The sequence below is a fragment of the Calliphora vicina genome, chromosome 2 (assembly GCF_958450345.1).
Source record: "Calliphora vicina chromosome 2, idCalVici1.1, whole genome shotgun sequence".
Taxonomy (NCBI): domain Eukaryota; kingdom Metazoa; phylum Arthropoda; class Insecta; order Diptera; family Calliphoridae; genus Calliphora; species Calliphora vicina.
The window spans coordinates 117,806,311-117,824,789 of record NC_088781.1 but is presented as its reverse complement, the minus strand read 5'-3'; the positions used below and the strand labels follow the sequence as shown (position 1 = coordinate 117,824,789).

At 33.2% G+C, this 18,479-nt stretch overlaps 1 protein-coding gene across 1 annotated transcript in view; it reads left to right on the top strand.

Moving 5' to 3' along the window:
• Positions 1–9,800, top strand: part of TrissinR (Trissin receptor) — a 103,199-nt gene extending 93,399 nt beyond the window's left edge. The window contains exons 7-9 of the mRNA XM_065501061.1: positions 4,532–4,833; positions 9,365–9,584; positions 9,705–9,800. Of these exons, the coding sequence (XP_065357133.1) occupies positions 4,532–4,833; positions 9,365–9,584; positions 9,705–9,755 (573 nt within the window). The 3' untranslated portion in view covers positions 9,756–9,800. The remainder of the gene's footprint in view (positions 1–4,531; positions 4,834–9,364; positions 9,585–9,704) is intronic.
• The last annotated feature ends 8,679 nt before the right edge of the window (positions 9,801–18,479 follow it).

Below are 18,479 nucleotides of genomic sequence, written 5' to 3'. Positions count from 1 at the left end.
GAACTTGGTTTCTTGTGGTTTCGACTTTGCACAGTCTAACGTTTTGGTAATTTGACCGTACTTATCACTCTAATAGATTTTAGACTTACAGCCTGGTAATTCCAATCAACTTGTGGAAGATAGTGAAGATCTTTCCGGGATACGCAGATACTCGTATGAATTGTTCTTCTTTATCGAATGGTCGAAAGAAGCTTTTTACAGTTTATGACTGCTGAAGTCGGCGATCTCATGGGGATTGACGATCAGTAGCTCAATATGAGAAAATTATTTAAATTTGCTGACTCGCGGCCTCAAAGGAAATAAACACAAAAGATCACTGTGTCTCATATAAAAATATTTACAAATATTTATTTGACTGCATACTGAGTTTAAGGATATTTATGATTCGGCACTGCCGACTACAATCCCTTAACATGTTTATTTGAAACATAGTTTTTGTATAAGGAGGAGGGTAATCAAAGTGAGGTCGACAAAAACAGCATGAAATAGTTTCATTAGCCAGTTTCATACAACAAATACAAACCAAATTTAGCTAAAGGTGTGTTTAAATATTTATAGCTATTGAACTAAAAGTTTTCCCCTCCAAAACAAAAAACCTAAATTTTTTCATTTAATTGTTTGAACCATATAATGGAGCAATTTGTTTTTTGAGCACAAACAGCTATAGAATTAATTATTTTTTTTGGATTTTTAGAACATATGGTAAAAAAATATAGTTTCAACTAGTAAAATTTTAAGCACACTTTAAAAATGTAATAAATTGATATTGATAATAAATTTTTCTAAGAGGATTTTAGGTAATGATTTAATAAAGTTTGCTTAAAGATTTTCAATGATTTAGCTTTAATAACAACTAAATATTGTAACACTTGTTATGAAACCAAAACTAAAATATCATCTCAAATATATCATATTAACAATTCTTTCAAAATATGAACAAGAAGCTTATCTCTTTAACACAAGACTGCAGCATATTAATTTGTATAATTTTGATACAGAATAATTTTCTTCTCCCAAAATTTACATAGTCAGACATAAGTATTAAGTTTTTCTTTTTTTTTTTGTTTAAAAAAACATTTTCATAACAACTTACATGAAAGTATTTGTTAAAAAAAAACCTAGAAATTATTCGTTATCAGTAAGCAAACACCTTGCTGTTGTTTTGACTGTCGTTCAGTCGTATTCAAATTTTTGAAAAGGAGTTAAAAACACACAAACACCAATTTAATCTTCCCACAACAAAAGGTATTTTAGCAAACAAATTGTGGTGATAAAATCATGTATTTGAAGTATGTAAATCAGTTTGCAAGGACATTCTAAACACTCTACATATAGTAATAAATTATTGAATCTGAAACAAATGAAAATACGACAACAAATTTATATAATGGTGAGATATTAATAAAACTGTAAGGCAAGTAATATATAAGAACAAGCAAAAATCTACTCACAAGTGCGACAATTTTGCGCATAAGTTTGAGAGAAACTAATCTAGCTTCTCTAGTTACTTAGGGTGTCTTAAAAACGTAAAACCACTTAAGTAGGTGTTGCTAAAGTACAGGTGCAATTTAAACATGTAAATGTCTGCAAGTAATACGTACACTTTACATTTTAAATTATTAATAGCATACATGTTAAAAGCAAAACTGTGTCAACGGCTGAATGTAATTAAAAGAAGTTTGAGGGCTTTTAAATTTCCAAGAATATATTCAAACGATTGTATATAAGATAAAACAAAAGGTCTTATTTCTGTTAAATTCTAGTCTAGTTCTGTTCTAGTTCTGTTCTAGTTCTGTTCTAGTTCTGTTCTAGTTCTGTTCTAGTTCTGTTCTAGTTCTGTTCTAGTTCTGTTCTAGTTCTGTTCTAGTTCTGTTCTAGTTCTGTTCTAGTTCTGTTCTAGTTCTGTTCTAGTTCTGTTCTAGTTCTGTTCTAGTTCTGTTCTAGTTCTGTTCTAGTTCTGTTCTAGTTCTGTTCTAGTTCTGTTCTAGTTCTGTTCTAGTTCTGTTCTAGTTCTGTTCTAGTTCTGTTCTAGTTCTGTTCTAGTTCTGTTCTAGTTCTGTTCTAGTTCTGTTCTAGTTCTGTTCTAGTTCTGTTCTAGTTCTGTTCTAGTTCTGTTCTAGTTCTGTTCTAGTTCTGTTCTAGTTCTGTTCTAGTTCTGTTCTAGTTCTGTTCTAGTTCTGTTCTAGTTCTGTTCTAGTTCTGTTCTAGTTCTGTTCTAGTTCTGTTCTAGTTCTGTTCTAGTTCTGTTCTAGTTCTGTTCTAGTTCTGTTCTAGTTCTGTTCTAGTTCTGTTCTAGTTCTGTTCTAGTTCTGTTCTAGTTCTGTTCTAGTTCTGTTCTAGTTCTGTTCTAGTTCTGTTCTAGTTCTGTTCTAGTTCTGTTCTAGTTCTGTTCTAGTTCTGTTCTAGTTCTGTTCTAGTTCTGTTCTAGTTCTGTTCTAGTTCTGTTCTAGTTCTGTTCTAGTTCTGTTCTAGTTCTGTTCTAGTTCTGTTCTAGTTCTGTTCTAGTTCTGTTCTAGTTCTGTTCTAGTTCTGTTCTAGTTCTGTTCTAGTTCTGTTCTAGTTCTGTTCTAGTTCTGTTCTAGTTCTGTTCTAGTTCTGTTCTAGTTCTGTTCTAGTTCTGTTCTAGTTCTGTTCTAGTTCTGTTCTAGTTCTGTTCTAGTTCTGTTCTAGTTCTGTTCTAGTTCTGTTCTAGTTCTGTTCTAGTTCTGTTCTAGTTCTGTTCTAGTTCTGTTCTAGTTCTGTTCTAGTTCTGTTCTAGTTCTGTTCTAGTTCTGTTCTAGTTCTGTTCTAGTTCTGTTCTAGTTCTGTTCTAGTTCTGTTCTAGTTCTGTTCTAGTTCTGTTCTAGTTCTGTTCTAGTTCTGTTCTAGTTCTGTTCTAGTTCTGTTCTAGTTCTGTTCTAGTTCTGTTCTAGTTCTGTTCTAGTTCTGTTCTAGTTCTGTTCTAGTTCTGTTCTAGTTCTGTTCTAGTTCTGTTCTAGTTCTGTTCTAGTTCTGTTCTAGTTCTGTTCTAGTTCTGTTCTAGTTCTGTTCTAGTTCTGTTCTAGTTCTAGTTCTGTTCTAGTTCTGTTCTAGTTCTGTTCTAGTTCTGTTCTAGTTCTGTTCTAGTTCTGTTCTAGTTCTGTTCTAGTTCTGTTCTAGTTCTGTTCTAGTTCTGTTCTAGTTCTGTTCTAGTTCTGTTCTAGTTCTAGTTCTGTTCTAGTTCTGTTCTAGTTCTGTTCTAGTTCTGTTCTAGTTCTGTTCTAGTTCTGTTCTAGTTCTGTTCTAGTTCTGTTCTAGTTCTGTTCTAGTTCTGTTCTAGTTCTGTTCTAGTTCTAGTTCTGTTCTAGTTCTGTTCTAGTTCTGTTCTAGTTCTGTTCTAGTTCTGTTCTAGTTCTGTTCTAGTTCTGTTCTAGTTCTGTTCTAGTTCTGTTCTAGTTCTGTTCTAGTTCTGTTCTAGTTCTGTTCTAGTTCTGTTCTAGTTCTGTTCTAGTTCTGTTCTAGTTCTGTTCTAGTTCTGTTCTAGTTCTGTTCTAGTTCTGTTCTAGTTCTGTTCTAGTTCTGTTCTAGTTCTGTTCTAGTTCTGTTCTAGTTCTGTTCTAGTTCTGTTCTAGTTCTGTTCTAGTTCTGTTCTAGTTCTGTTCTAGTTCTGTTCTAGTTCTGTTCTAGTTCTGTTCTAGTTCTGTTCTAGTTCTGTTCTAGTTCTGTTCTAGTTCTGTTCTAGTTCTGTTCTAGTTCTGTTCTAGTTCTGTTCTAGTTCTGTTCTAGTTCTGTTCTAGTTCTGTTCTAGTTCTGTTCTAGTTCTGTTCTAGTTCTGTTCTAGTTCTGTTCTAGTTCTGTTCTAGTTCTGTTCTAGTTCTGTTCTAGTTCTGTTCTAGTTCTGTTCTAGTTCTGTTCTAGTTCTGTTCTAGTTCTGTTCTAGTTCTGTTCTAGTTCTGTTCTAGTTCTGTTCTATAGCAAACTGAATATAAACTGTTATCTATTAAATAACATTAGCATCATTTTGTCCTCAATTTGTTTAAATAAATATTTGTATTTCATATGTTAGCTTTTCAGACGTAAGCAAATTAACTTGTCTCCCTTCTACAATAACATAAAGTTATTTTTTATTTTCTTAAGGATATTTACAATAAATGTGTTGGCTTACAAGTTTATAGTTCAAATTATTTCATTTTATTTTGGTAAACAAACTTTTGGCCATTTGACATAATTTTTCATTTATACATAATTTGTGATAACATCTAAGAACAAATTTACATATTTTTCCTTATGCAAATCTTTTGTTATAAAATAACAATGTACGCTTAATTTATTTGCAAGTGGAGGGAAGAAAGTATTAAATATTTTATAGACATACATAAGATTTAAGATTATTTTTATAAACTACTGTTGTATATTTATTCTCATATTATTCAATACATACATATATATTTGTAAGCATTTTGTTGATCTTTATACAAATTATTTTTTAGCAAATATTTACATGAATTTTTGTTTGTTTGTCTGCTTTGCTATAATAAATATTTGTTATTTTTGTTTATTTTTATTTCCAAAGGTCTCTCTAGATGCCGACCGTCCTGTGGTGTCAACGTGCCGTAAGACAAGCTTTTATCAACATTCCCATAATCATTTAACACATCAACAGCAGCCACAACCCGCAGCATCAGCAAATCATCATCACCGGCCTCATGCCCAGCATCATGGTCTCCATGGCAGCCAACGTGTTTCGCACATTTCCCATTCGTCGAATAATGTTTTACGCGCCAGACGGGGTGTTGTAAGGATGTTGATTATATTCGTCTTAACATTTGCTCTGTGTAATCTGCCGTATCATGCCAGGAAAATGTGGCAATACTGGTGAGTATTTGGGGGCCAGTGCTGGGAAAAATATAATTTTGTCATAAAATAAGTAATAAGGAAGATAATATGATTAAAAGTAATACGGTTGTTTTCATTCAAGGTTCAAATTGTTGTAAAAATAGTGGAGAGTATTTTTAGGCGAGACACCCAGGCGTATGCAAATATTTAAATATAATTCATTATTATCATACGCCACTGTGTCTGCAGAAGGCATATGTGTTTAAAAACTGTTGGACTATAGGAATTTTTTAATTTTTTTGATGGTCATTGCGAAAATAAGGAAATAGTTTTCGTAGTATGTAATGTTTTAGGAATTATCTAAATTAAACTAAAAAGAAACAAGAGCGTTATTAACAAGAACTGTACTAGAATCTGAACTAGAACTGAACTAGAACTAGAACTGAACTGAACTAGAACTGAACTAGAACTGAACTAGAACTGAACTAGAACTGAACTAGAACTGAACTAGAACTGAACTAGAACTGAACTAGAACTGAACTAGAACTGAACTAGAACTGAACTAGAACTGAACTAGAACTGAACTAGAACTGAACTAGAACTGAACTAGAACTGAACTAGAACTGAACTAGAACTGAACTAGAACTGAACTAGAACTGAACTAGAACTGAACTAAAACTGAACTAGAACTGAACTAGAACTGAACTAAAACTGAACTAGAACTGAACTAGAACTGAACTAGAACTGAACTAGAACTGAACTAGAACTGAACTAGAACTGAACTAGAACTGAACTAGAACTGAACTAGAACTGAACTAGAACTGAACTAGAACTGAACTAGAACTGAACTAGAACTGAACTAGAACTGAACTAGAACTGAACTAGAACTGAACTAGAACTGAACTAGAACTGAACTAGAACTGAACTAGAACTGAACTAGAACTGAACTAGAACTGAACTAGAACTGAACTAGAACTGAACTAGAACTGAACTAGAACTGAACTAGAACTGAACTAGAACTGAACTAGAACTGAACTAGAACTGAACTAGAACTGAACTAGAACTGAACTAGAACTGAACTAGAACTGAACTAGAACTGAACTAGAACTGAACTAGAACTGAACTAGAACTGAACTAGAACTGAACTAGAACTGAACTAGAACTGAACTAGAACTGAACTAGAACTGAACTAGAACTGAACTAGAACTGAACTAGAACTGAACTAGAACTGAACTAGAACTGAACTAGAACTGAACTAGAACTGAACTAGAACTGAACTAGAACTGAACTAGAACTGAACTAGAACTGAACTAGAACTGAACTAGAACTGAACTAGAACTGAACTAGAACTGAACTAGAACTGAACTAGAACTGAACTAGAACTGAACTAGAACTGAACTAGAACTGAACTAGAACTGAACTAGAACTGAACTAGAACTGAACTAGAACTGAACTAGAACTGAACTAGAACTGAACTAGAACTGAACTAGAACTGAACTAGAACTGAACTAGAACTGAACTAGAACTGAACTAGAACTGAACTAGAACTGAACTAGAACTGAACTAGAACTGAACTAGAACTGAACTAGAACTGAACTAGAACTGAACTAGAACTGAACTAGAACTGAACTAGAACTGAACTAGAACTGAACTAGAACTGAACTAGAACTGAACTAGAACTGAACTAGAACTGAACTAGAACTGAACTAGAACTGAACTAGAACTGAACTAGAACTGAACTAGAACTGAACTAGAACTGAACTAGAACTGAACTAGAACTGAACTAGAACTGAACTAGAACTGAACTAGAACTGAACTAGAACTGAACTAGAACTGAACTAGAACTGAACTAGAACTGAACTAGAACTGAACTAGAACTGAACTAGAACTGAACTAGAACTGAACTAGAACTGAACTAGAACTGAACTAGAACTGAACTAGAACTGAACTAGAACTGAACTAGAACTGAACTAGAACTGAACTAGAACTGAACTAGAACTGAACTAGAACTGAACTAGAACTGAACTAGAACTGAACTAGAACTGAACTAGAACTGAACTAGAACTGAACTAGAACTGAACTAGAACTGAACTAGAACTGAACTAGAACTGAACTAGAACTGAACTAGAACTGAACTAGAACTGAACTAGAACTGAACTAGAACTGAACTAGAACTGAACTAGAACTGAACTAGAACTGAACTAGAACTGAACTAGAACTGAACTAGAACTGAACTAGAACTGAACTAGAACTGAACTAGAACTGAACTAGAACTGAACTAGAACTGAACTAGAACTGAACTAGAACTGAACTAGAACTGAACTAGAACTGAACTAGAACTGAACTAGAACTGAACTAGAACTGAACTAGAACTGAACTAGAACTGAACTAGAACTGAACTAGAACTGAACTAGAACTGAACTAGAACTGAACTAGAACTGAACTAGAACTGAACTAGAACTGAACTAGAACTGAACTAGAACTGAACTAGAACTGAACTAGAACTGAACTAGAACTGAACTAGAACTGAACTAGAACTGAACTAGAACTGAACTAGAACTGAACTAGAACTGAACTAGAACTGAACTAGAACTGAACTAGAACTGAACTAGAACTGAACTAGAACTGAACTAGAACTGAACTAGAACTGAACTAGAACTGAACTAGAACTGAACTAGAACTGAACTAGAACTGAACTAGAACTGAACTAGAACTGAACTAGAACTGAACTAGAACTGAACTAGAACTGAACTAGAACTGAACTAGAACTGAACTAGAACTGAACTAGAACTGAACTAGAACTGAACTAGAACTGAACTAGAACTGAACTAGAACTGAACTAGAACTGAACTAGAACTGAACTAGAACTGAACTAGAACTGAACTAGAACTGAACTAGAACTGAACTAGAACTGAACTAGAACTGAACTAGAACTGAACTAGAACTGAACTAGAGCTGAACTAGAACTGAACTAGAACTGAACTAGAACTGAACTAGAACTGAACTAGAACTGAACTAGAACTGAACTAGAACTGAACTAGAACTGAACTAGAACTGAACTAGAACTGAACTAGAACTGAACTAGAACTGAACTAGAACTGAACTAGAACTGAACTAGAACTGAACTAGAACTGAACTAGAACTGAACTAGAACTGAACTAGAACTGAACTAGAACTGAACTAGAACTGAACTAGAACTGAACTAGAACTGAACTAGAACTGAACTAGAACTGAACTAGAACTGAACTAGAACTGAACTAGAACTGAACTAGAACTGAACTAGAACTGAACTAGAACTGAACTAGAACTGAACTAGAACTGAACTAGAACTGAACTAGAACTGAACTAGAACTGAACTAGAACTGAACTAGAACTGAACTAGAACTGAACTAGAACTGAACTAGAACTGAACTAGAACTGAACTAGAACTGAACTAGAACTGAACTAGAACTGAACTAGAACTGAACTAGAACTGAACTAGAACTGAACTAGAACTGAACTAGAACTGAACTAGAACTGAACTAGAACTGAACTAGAACTGAACTAGAACTGAACTAGAACTGAACTAGAATTGAACTAGAACTGAACTAGAACTGAATTAGCACTTGAACTAGGATCTATTATGACGAGCGATTACTTTAGTATCTCTTGTCACTGAACATTTATTTTCACAAAAGTCTGAGAGTCAGACTGATATTAACACCATAGTCTTTAATGTTAAACAATTTCAACACAAGCCATTCCTCTTTGTTATTTTAACAAAAAGTAATACTTGCTGTGTAAATACCATAAATATTACCTATTAAAAGGCCATTTAAAATAAATTTGTCAAAAAATAATCAAATAAATAAAACAACTAACTAGTCAATTGTTTCTTTACATCATTAATATGCATTAGAGGGTATAATTTTGTGAACAAAACGAAACAGCCATTAACACACCATTGGCAGGATTTTGAAAACTTCATACTTGGTAAAGTCCTGCACACTTTTTAGGAAAATTTTTCTCCATAGCTGGTTAAATAATGACCTTTATGGACTTATGGTTGTGAATGGAAAGGGGTTTTAGAAATGTTGTGTCAGCATAATACTCAGTTGTTAATGTTGCGACAACAAAACAATTTGCTTTAATTTTCTTTTGTAATTTCGATTTTGGTGCAAAACAATCATTGTCTAGTAATTGAAAATAATTGTGTTTGAGTAAGCGTGCGTAACGAATGTAACTGTTTAAATACCGGCAGACATAAACGGACATGAAAAACTCATTAGCTTAAAATGAAATTGGTTTCTGGGGGGATGGAGGGGGAGACATGTTTTAGCATAGAATGTTGTAATGTATGTCTGACAAGTAGGATTGTTATAGTTGTTGATTCTAGGAACAAATTCATAAGTAGCAATGTAAAACAAATGAGGTTTGAAATTAGTAGTTTCAAAGGAATGTGACAATTTGTAATTTGTAACTTTTTGAAATGAAGATTAAGTTTTAAATTAATAAATAAAATGTAAGATTTTTAAATTTATTTATTTTCTTGTTCTCTCCTTTCTGTGCACCATTTTGTTTATTCGTATAGGTCACGTTCATATCGTGGTGACTCGAATTTTAATGCCTTATTTACACCGTTAACATTTTTGGTGACATATTTCAATTCTGGCATAAATCCCTTGCTGTATGCCTTCTTAAGTCGCAACTTCCGCAAGGGCATGAGAGAGCTGTTAATGTGTTCATGGCGTAAAAGTAAAACAAAATCCTCCACCAACTCATCCATGCACCACAAACGTATGACACTGCAGGTATGTTTGACGTTTCAAATATTAAGATTTTTATTTAAATTTTCAGCTGAAACTTGAATTTTTGGCAAGTTGAAAAACAAATTATAATTGTTTTCTTTTCTTCCATTTTATTTATAACAGACTCACTCCTTGCCCACGGACACCACACACATTGGCAATGAACAACTATGATGGCCCTTCCTACGTTTACACTGGCATCTATTTGGCAAACGTTTGGGTGCTGGTAAATGAATTAAATGCTGCATTATTTCAAATGCTTTTTATAACTTGGCAACTCAATTAAATTGAAGAATATCAAAAGGTTAAAATGCATTTTGTTTAAAGGTTTGTTGCAAGAGTTGTTTGGTATCAAATTAATATGTTAGGTAAAAATTTAACCTTAACTCGTTGCCAGCTTTTTTTACAAATATTGACTTTTTTCTTTTTTCAATATTTTAACGACTTAATGTGATGTGATTATTTTCACAAAAATACTAATAATAATTAAGTAATAAATATTTTAAACATTAAATAAATACAAATGAATTATAGTATATAATAATAATTTAGTTGTAAAATGCTACTTTAATTAAATTTGAATAATAATAATAAATAATAATTTGTAAATGTTATTAAAATGCATAATACATAAGGTCATTGTTACCAACGAAAATATACACAAATGAATTAGACCAGCTCCAGGAAAAAAGTTTATCTTGTTACAACCAGAAAATGAAGTTAAAAGATACTTATTTTGAAAATTGGCTTAATTGTTTATAAATGCATTTGGATGATCTAGTTTTATCATGTAGCTGATTGTAGAAACATTAACCTCCTTATGACGTTATAAGGAGCCAGCAGATAGCTGCCTTTTTATAGACAAACTTGTTACAGAATTTTCTAGTTGTAGCTGCAAAATTTTAGATAGTGTGACTAATTTGTGATTGCTTTATTCCTAATTTGTCTTTGCAAACTTATTTTATTTAGCTAGAAATGGGAAAAAGTGCAAAATAGCGGTCGTTTTGCACTTTTTGTATCTTCCAGATTTTTATAGATCTAAAATGATTTCAAATGATGAATACATTAGCAACAGCGGATAACATTTAGAGGTTGCACATTTTAATTGAAATTTCGAGTTTTGGATCGAAGTAGCTCCAGAGAGTAGGGTGCCCGATACACTAGACAATAGTGTGATGGCCTACCAATCTGAGAGTTGCGGGTTCGATTGCCGGAATAGACTCTGATTGTATCTGCAGACAAGCAAAAAGCTTCGCAGTTTTTGTTTGTTTAAAAAAAATATATAGCTTGGGTTTATGACTTAGAAATGCAGGATTTACAATAGATGACGTATCTTTTAAACGCGTTTTTTATAACTTATATGTCATTTCAAGGACATAGTGTAAACAACAAAGTTTTTTTTTTTGCTTCGAAAATGTCGAATCGTCATATGCGGGAAGTTTTGCTTTACTTCTTTAATTTGAAAAAAGTGCAGCTGAATAGCTTATAGTGAATGTTTTCCATCGGTTTGAATATGCGAGAGTTTCTGCAGTTCAGAAATGTTGATTTGAACATGGAAGACAAAGTTCGTCCAGGTCAGCCAAAAAGGTTTGAAGATCAAGAATTGGAAGCATTGGAAATTACTACAAGGTGGCGCAAAAGTAAACTTCCGATGTTTTTTGGCTGTACAAAAACAATGAAAAACTTTGATTCTGCTTGTGGATTATTTTTATTTGGTCTTTTAATTTTTTTTACATCAAGTCGAGAATATGAAGTCATGTAAATGGCCGCCGCCACAGTTGATTTTCATTTGAGCCCTTTTTATGGCATTTTCCATCACTTTGGCCTCACATTCTTGACGGATATTGTCTTTAACAGCTGCAAGAGTCTGAGGCTTGTTTACATAAACCCGCGACTTCAAAAAGCCCCACAAAAAGAAGTCTGGAGCGGTCAAATCAGGCGATCTTGCTGGTCTGTGCAAATCGCCAAAACGGGGAATGCATCCTTCAGCATATTGGTTGTGCAGTGTGTGCAGTTGCACCGTCCTGTTGGAACCACATGTTTTCCAATGACAATTCATCAAGCTGCGGCAAAAAGAACTCGTTGATCATTGCTCTGTAGCGCTCATCATTCACAGTAACCGTTTGGCCCGCGACGTCTTCGAAGAAAAAAGGTCCGATGACTCCTCCAGCAAAAACAGCACACCATAGAGTGACTTTGAGCGGGTGTAATGGCTCTTCGTGGGTTACACGCGGATTTTCAGTGCCCCAGAAGCGTAAATTTTGCTCATTTACGTACCCGCTAAGATGGAAATGGGTCTCATCACTCATGATTATTTTCGATGAAAAATTATCTTCGATTATTGGTCAAATAAATAGTCAGAAATATTCCGCGTTCTGGAACAGTGTAGCGTAACATTGTTTATTAACGTGTATTTCGCATGTGTTTACTACACAAATGTCAAAACAGAACTGACATTAGGGGCCAATCGCAAAATTTATAACATTTTCTGATAGGAGGATTACTTTTGCGCCACCTTGTATTAAACTCAACAAGAGCTTTCAAAATCATTGGGAGCTACTCAGGCAGTAATTTCACAAGGTTTGTGAACAGTGGTATTCATCCAAAAGCAGTGAGATTGGGTACCACACAAATTGGAGCTAAAAGATCTTGAAAGACCATTTTGAATGTCCGAAATAATGTTTGAACGCTTTATTTATTCAAATTTACACAACAATTTAAATAGTCACTGTCTTTTTTTAATGCACACTTTAAAAACATACTGATAATATGGTTTATGTTGACCATAATTGAGTTTACCATACACTATCTCACTCACAACTCGCTGTTACTATTTACATACACAGCGTCATCTTCTAGATGTCTCATGAACAGGCTAGCGGAAAAAACTTGATTATTATATTTCCACAATGATCACCCAGAGTTGTTGTTGTCTTGCTCATAAACAATGTTATAAACAGCGTGTTATCAACATTGTCTATATTGAGAGTTTGTATTAAAAATGCGGGATTTACAATAGATGGCCTATCTATTGTGCGTGGTTTTTGGTTTGAACAAAAGCGATACTGAATCACACCGATTGCTCACTAAAACTTTTTTCCCCATTACCCCACTTGGGGGCATTTAGCTTCCACAAAGCATCTCCATCTTATACGAATTGTTGCAGTTGTTTTCCGCGTATTTCCCATGTAGATTGTCCTGTCCTAATTATTGAAGGATCGTGCTTCTCCATGTACGATGTTGCCATTAGATCCATTGTTATTGTTTGTATCAGTTTAAACGGTTGTTGTTCCCTTAACGATTCAATCGATTGTTATTATTGCCTTGTGTCAGTTTCGTTAATCGGTTGTTGTTCCAGCTAAGTAGATAATTGGTCTGCTGTAGCTGTTCTAGGGTAATGGTACTGCCATCTGTCGTTGCCTAGAAACAATGCCCTCTGTGTATTTGGTTTAGTGGTGGGGAAACTTGCTGATCTTTGATTCCTACCTTTTTTCTCCCAGGGGGTGGCGGGATGCCTCACCTTTTTCCATGATGTTATGCTATACTATTTTCCAGGTGGAGGAGTGGTCAGGGGGCTTTTTGGATGGATTTTTCAGACGGACTCACCAAAACTCATGATGCGGCAAAGATCTCCCAGGCCAGCCAAGTGTCATTAAGGGTTAATTTTCATTTTTGTGCTGTTATTATAAATACTAAACTTCATGTTATATTTTTCTTAAATTTCATCAAAATCGGCCCAAAATTAAATAACATTTCGCTATCTTTAAATTAGAAATTCCAACTATTGAAAAATTTGACCTTTGAACTTCAAGATTTAAGGTTTAACATTTTCCAATTTTAGTAAAACTTTCAGACTATATTTAAATTAATATAATATGCTGAAGAGGTTTTACTTCACAGTGAGGAAATTGGGCTCATTCGCCAAAATATGGCCAAACAATTAGTTTTTCTCGAAAATTTCAAAATTTAAATCGCAGGTACGGAAAAACTATAGGAGGTATATTCATAATTTTTTCATATTTTTATTCCCTATTATATTATCAATAAATCCCAATGAGATGATCAAACAATTCTGAAATTTGTTTAACCAAATTTTTAAAACTTTGAAAATGGAGTTTTGAAACTGACGTTAAAAAATTTGTATTTTTTTGGTCATACCATAATATAACTATTACAAGGTAGAATCAGTAGAAAAGTAAGTTCTCAATTTTTCATGCCTTTAATTGTCAGACTTACATACATAAAAAGGTTTATTATGTATTTTTTTAAAGAAATTAATTTAACTATTTTATCATATAACTGTCCTGAACAAAAAGTTTAAAAATGGAGTACAGCTTGCGGCGTTGATTTGAAGATACACTCCAGGATTTGTATGTACCATTTTGATAACAGTGATTACATTGAGCTTCACCAAGACTCTAAACGAGCACGTTTAAAGCCAAATGTACTACCTCCTCGTGAGCCAATAAAAGGAGTAAATCATTTTTGGAGTATGCAAATGAATTATGTTTTTCAAATGTAAACAATTTTTGAATTTTCTTTATTTTTATTCATATCTTTTTTTGTCTCATATTTGACATAACAAGGCATACAATTTTAAACTCTTCCTACTGATTCTACCTGGTTATTGTTGTATCATGGGTCATACCTTCGAATAGGTTAACAGTATCCTACGCATACAAAAACTCATATACAAGTAAATATGGATATATTTTAATTAAAAATAAGCTTTTATTTCAATATTTCTCAAAATATGTTAATTTTGTTCCTATATTTATTGATATAGTGGCCTGAGACACGTTAATGACCTGGCGATTTTATAATAACTTTAACATTATTTTACTATTTACTATTACTATTTACACAAAACAAACTTTAGGGAGTAATCCCTAAGTCCAATCTAAATTTTCAATGGATAAAACCTCTGATTGATGCGGGGAACGGAAATCTTTTGTATCGCCTTCTGAATGACTCAACCACTGAGTGCTTAAATGATGTGGAATACCTAGGAGTTAATCGTGACCAAGATCATTAAGGCAATTTATTGAGAATAATCTCTTTTTATTTTGTTACTGTAATAAGAGATAAGTGGTTGGGACACAACATGATGTCATGAGAATCAGATTGGGTTTATCGATGGTTTCAAAGAGGTAACCAATTATCAAACACCAATCTTTTAGGCGCAGCTTTACGCCATTCATTGAGAATTCTTGAGTGTTTGATGAACAAATTTTGGGTTTGAGGATGTTTGTGATGTTGGATAACCACAGAGCAGTTGGGGCCTTATCATTAACTATTGACATTGATCAGGGTATATGGTTATAGGAACAATAAACGTTGTTCGGCCAACGGTTGCGGGTTTTGAAATCTCTTTAATAATAACATTAGTATATCATGAAGTGGCAAATATCTGATTATCATGCTGGCATTAGAAATTGTAATTTTTTAATTTTTCGGCACTTATTCAAACTTTTTTAATTAATTTTGAGTTCTAATTTATCAAAGCAGTATGCTCGAGATAATTATCTTGTTGGAAAATTCAACCTTCCCCAAGACCCAAGCATTCTACAGATGGTTTCAATCCATCACAGTAGGTATTAAGTTTTCGAGCTGGTTTGCTCTTTTTATTTTTCTCTATATATCTTAGCATGGCAATCACTTCCGAATATTTTGAACTGTGATTCATTAGTGAATAAAACAATGGACCAGCAAACTCAAGTCGAAGAAGGCGTATCCATTGTATATTTTGTTTTTTGTTAATTTTCCCTGAAGATACTACAGAATAGAGTAGAAAAATATTTGAAAATAAATAACAAATAAAAATATTTGTACATCAGACCTTAAGCTCAATAAAATTTCATAATGTTTAACCAAAATATCAATAATTTAAGTAGCCAATTACTCGCATTAATTATAGATGAATTAGATTTCTAACTCAAACAATAACATTTTTCAAATTTTCTTACATATTAAGACGCTATAAAAAACAGTGTTTAGGAAGATTCCATAAAAAAATATAAGAAAAACTGGTAAGCTATTTTCGGCTGTTCAGAAACTTATATGAAAAAATGTATTCAAAAGGCAAAATATGATTGAAAACTTAAAAATATTCCATAAATATGCTATAAAAAATAATAAATTCAATAATATGCTCTTAAGTGCAAAATATTAATGTAATCTTGAAATAAACCAATCTTCATTTTAACTCTTTACGGTTGAGTGGTCACTTTACTAACCACCTTTTCTATAGTCTTTCAAACATAGCTCATTGGCATCTATTGCCATTTAGCTAAGCAATTATATTTTTCAAAGCCACCGTTTATGATTTTTTGCAAAACTTTGCCGTCAGGGTGCTCTGGTTAGTTAAATATATTAATTTGAATTGTTGAAAAATCAGTTTTTTTAAGAGACTTTCACGCATTCAATAAAAAAAAGCACGGAGTATTTATTGTTCATAGAATTCAGTGTTACTTTGCTATTTTAAAAATTGAGTCAAAATTATTCGATTTAAAAAAAATTTATACGAAACAAAAATTTTTATCATAGTTATTTTTAATGCCAACCGCCTCGGTGGTTAGTAAACTATCCACTTCACTCCTCAAAAAAACCTTGGAGTTGGGTGTTTTTTTATGTTTTGATTTATTTTTTCTTGCTTTTTATAATAAACTAACCTTGATTAAAATAAAAATGTAATTGTTTTGATTTTAAACTTTAAGTAGCCATTAACTATTATTCGTTCAGCAGAATTTTTTACATATTAGGACCCAAAAAATTATTTCTCCCTAGAAAACAAAACTTTTTGAAAAGTTATCTTCAAATAAACCAATCTTTATTTTAAGTAGCTAACAGAAAACGCATTTTTATTTGGAATACAGTTCGAGCTGGTCTAATTTACAAAATACATACATATAAATATACGCCTGTAAATATTGTATAAACTTTGAATACAAATTTTTATTTTTAAAAATTGTTATAATTAATTACTATATGCATAAACTAAATAATAATAATGAATATTGTATTAAAATTTAATATACATACATACTTCAATAATAAATTTTAATTAAAATTATATAAATACTAAATTATTGTCATATTATTTGAGGTAATTCGTTGTCTGTATTAAAGGTAAGTTAAAGAGCCAATGCAATAATAATATACAAATTTTAAATAATAGCCTGATAAAGACCTAAATTTCTGATGCTCTGTTCTGAAGTGAAGAGTATCCAAGAGACAGCGTTCTGCACCGATCAAAAATAGTTGTTGTTGTAGCAGATTCAGTAATTTTACAATATTTTATCTGGGGGTTCTGCAATATCAAGTCCATGAAATTGTGCAACTTCAGCTGGATGGGTCCATAAATCTACTGGACGTAGTGAAGTAGGGCTGGATGGACAGTTGAAAATGTGGAGGGTATCATGAGGACCCTGATCACAAGCTGGGCATACGTTGAGGACGGCATTAAGCCTGTTGCACCATCCTGATCTTAGTTGTGCCAGAACGACTGTTATTTTCCGCGGCAGAATCTTCTCGACGTCTGCTATCGGTGGTGGGCGACCTCCAAGTACGACATTCATACGGTATCCTGCTACCGCGGAATTGATGGCGTCTCTATGAATGTAGTTCAAAGCTGTCATATATGAGCTACGATCCAATGGATCGTGCACATACCTCTGTATGCTCTCCTCGTATTTTCTAAGTCCTGTCTGACATGCCTCGGGGGAGACTCCAACTGTGTGAAGTTGAAGTTTGAAGTTACATTCCCACGACAGCCGGTTCTACGTACCGGAATGACCCGAAGATCTTCGGCCAAGGGCTGTCATCCCAGCAACAACAACTATAATCAAAAATAGTAGTAGTCGGTGATGAGTCCAAACTTCCCATCCACTTATTTCTTTGGAGATTATACACATGAAGCTTCTGAAAAGAAGGAATGTCAAGGATAACTTAGAGACCATTTTAACGTAACTTATTGCAGCATATAGTCCGTCAAACATGTAGATTTTACATCTATAGTTGACGTACATATTAAAATTAGCTGAACAGCCAAATAAAGCATTAAAAATTGATTTTAAATTTATTTTTTTGAAGATAGATTATCTACCCTTGCTTTTAGCTAATTCAGCAAAATATTTTCGAACATGTAGTAGCAATAAAATTAGCAATTTGCAATCAGTATCATTATTCGTGACTATTGCATTGTTTCTGAAAAAGAATCGCAACAGCAAACACTACAAATGCCAGCAAATACTAAAGCTGAAATACATGCACATTTAAAGAGCAATCAAAGCTCATATATGAACACAATTACATCCCAGTAGTTCTTGTAATGTGTAAGCGAAAAGTGTATCTAGCTATAACCTATCAGGCGAAATGACCTGTAATTTTAACAATTGTCTGTTGTAGAATTTGAAAATTGAATTTAAGTGGCCAACAAACTGAAAGATCACTGATCATAAAGCATAGAGTTGTTCAGTCTTAAGTTCTAAGATTCAATGAAAACAAAATCCTGGCTTTTTCTCTTAACTTTTCATTAATTTCCATTACCATTTTATTATTCTTCTTGACTAGCACTAAGAAGATGACCTCTACTCATGCGAAACATTGTATTGAAACTAGGAAAATAGGTTATGGGAGGGAGAGAAGAGAAAGTAGTGTTTGTGAACATTCGATTTGAACTTTCCAACATTGAAAGTGACTGGAAAGGCTTCAGCGGGAAGTTTGTTCCGCATACGGAGAGTATGGCTGAAGATTGAATTTTTCCTGTAGTGTGTTGTGCGGTCCACTGGCCAATCGACAACAAAGCGATGTATTATTGATGAAAAGCTTGTATTATGTAAAAATCAGAGGGTATCAGGAACAAGTTCCTTAATTTTATTAGAACACATTCCGTTGTAG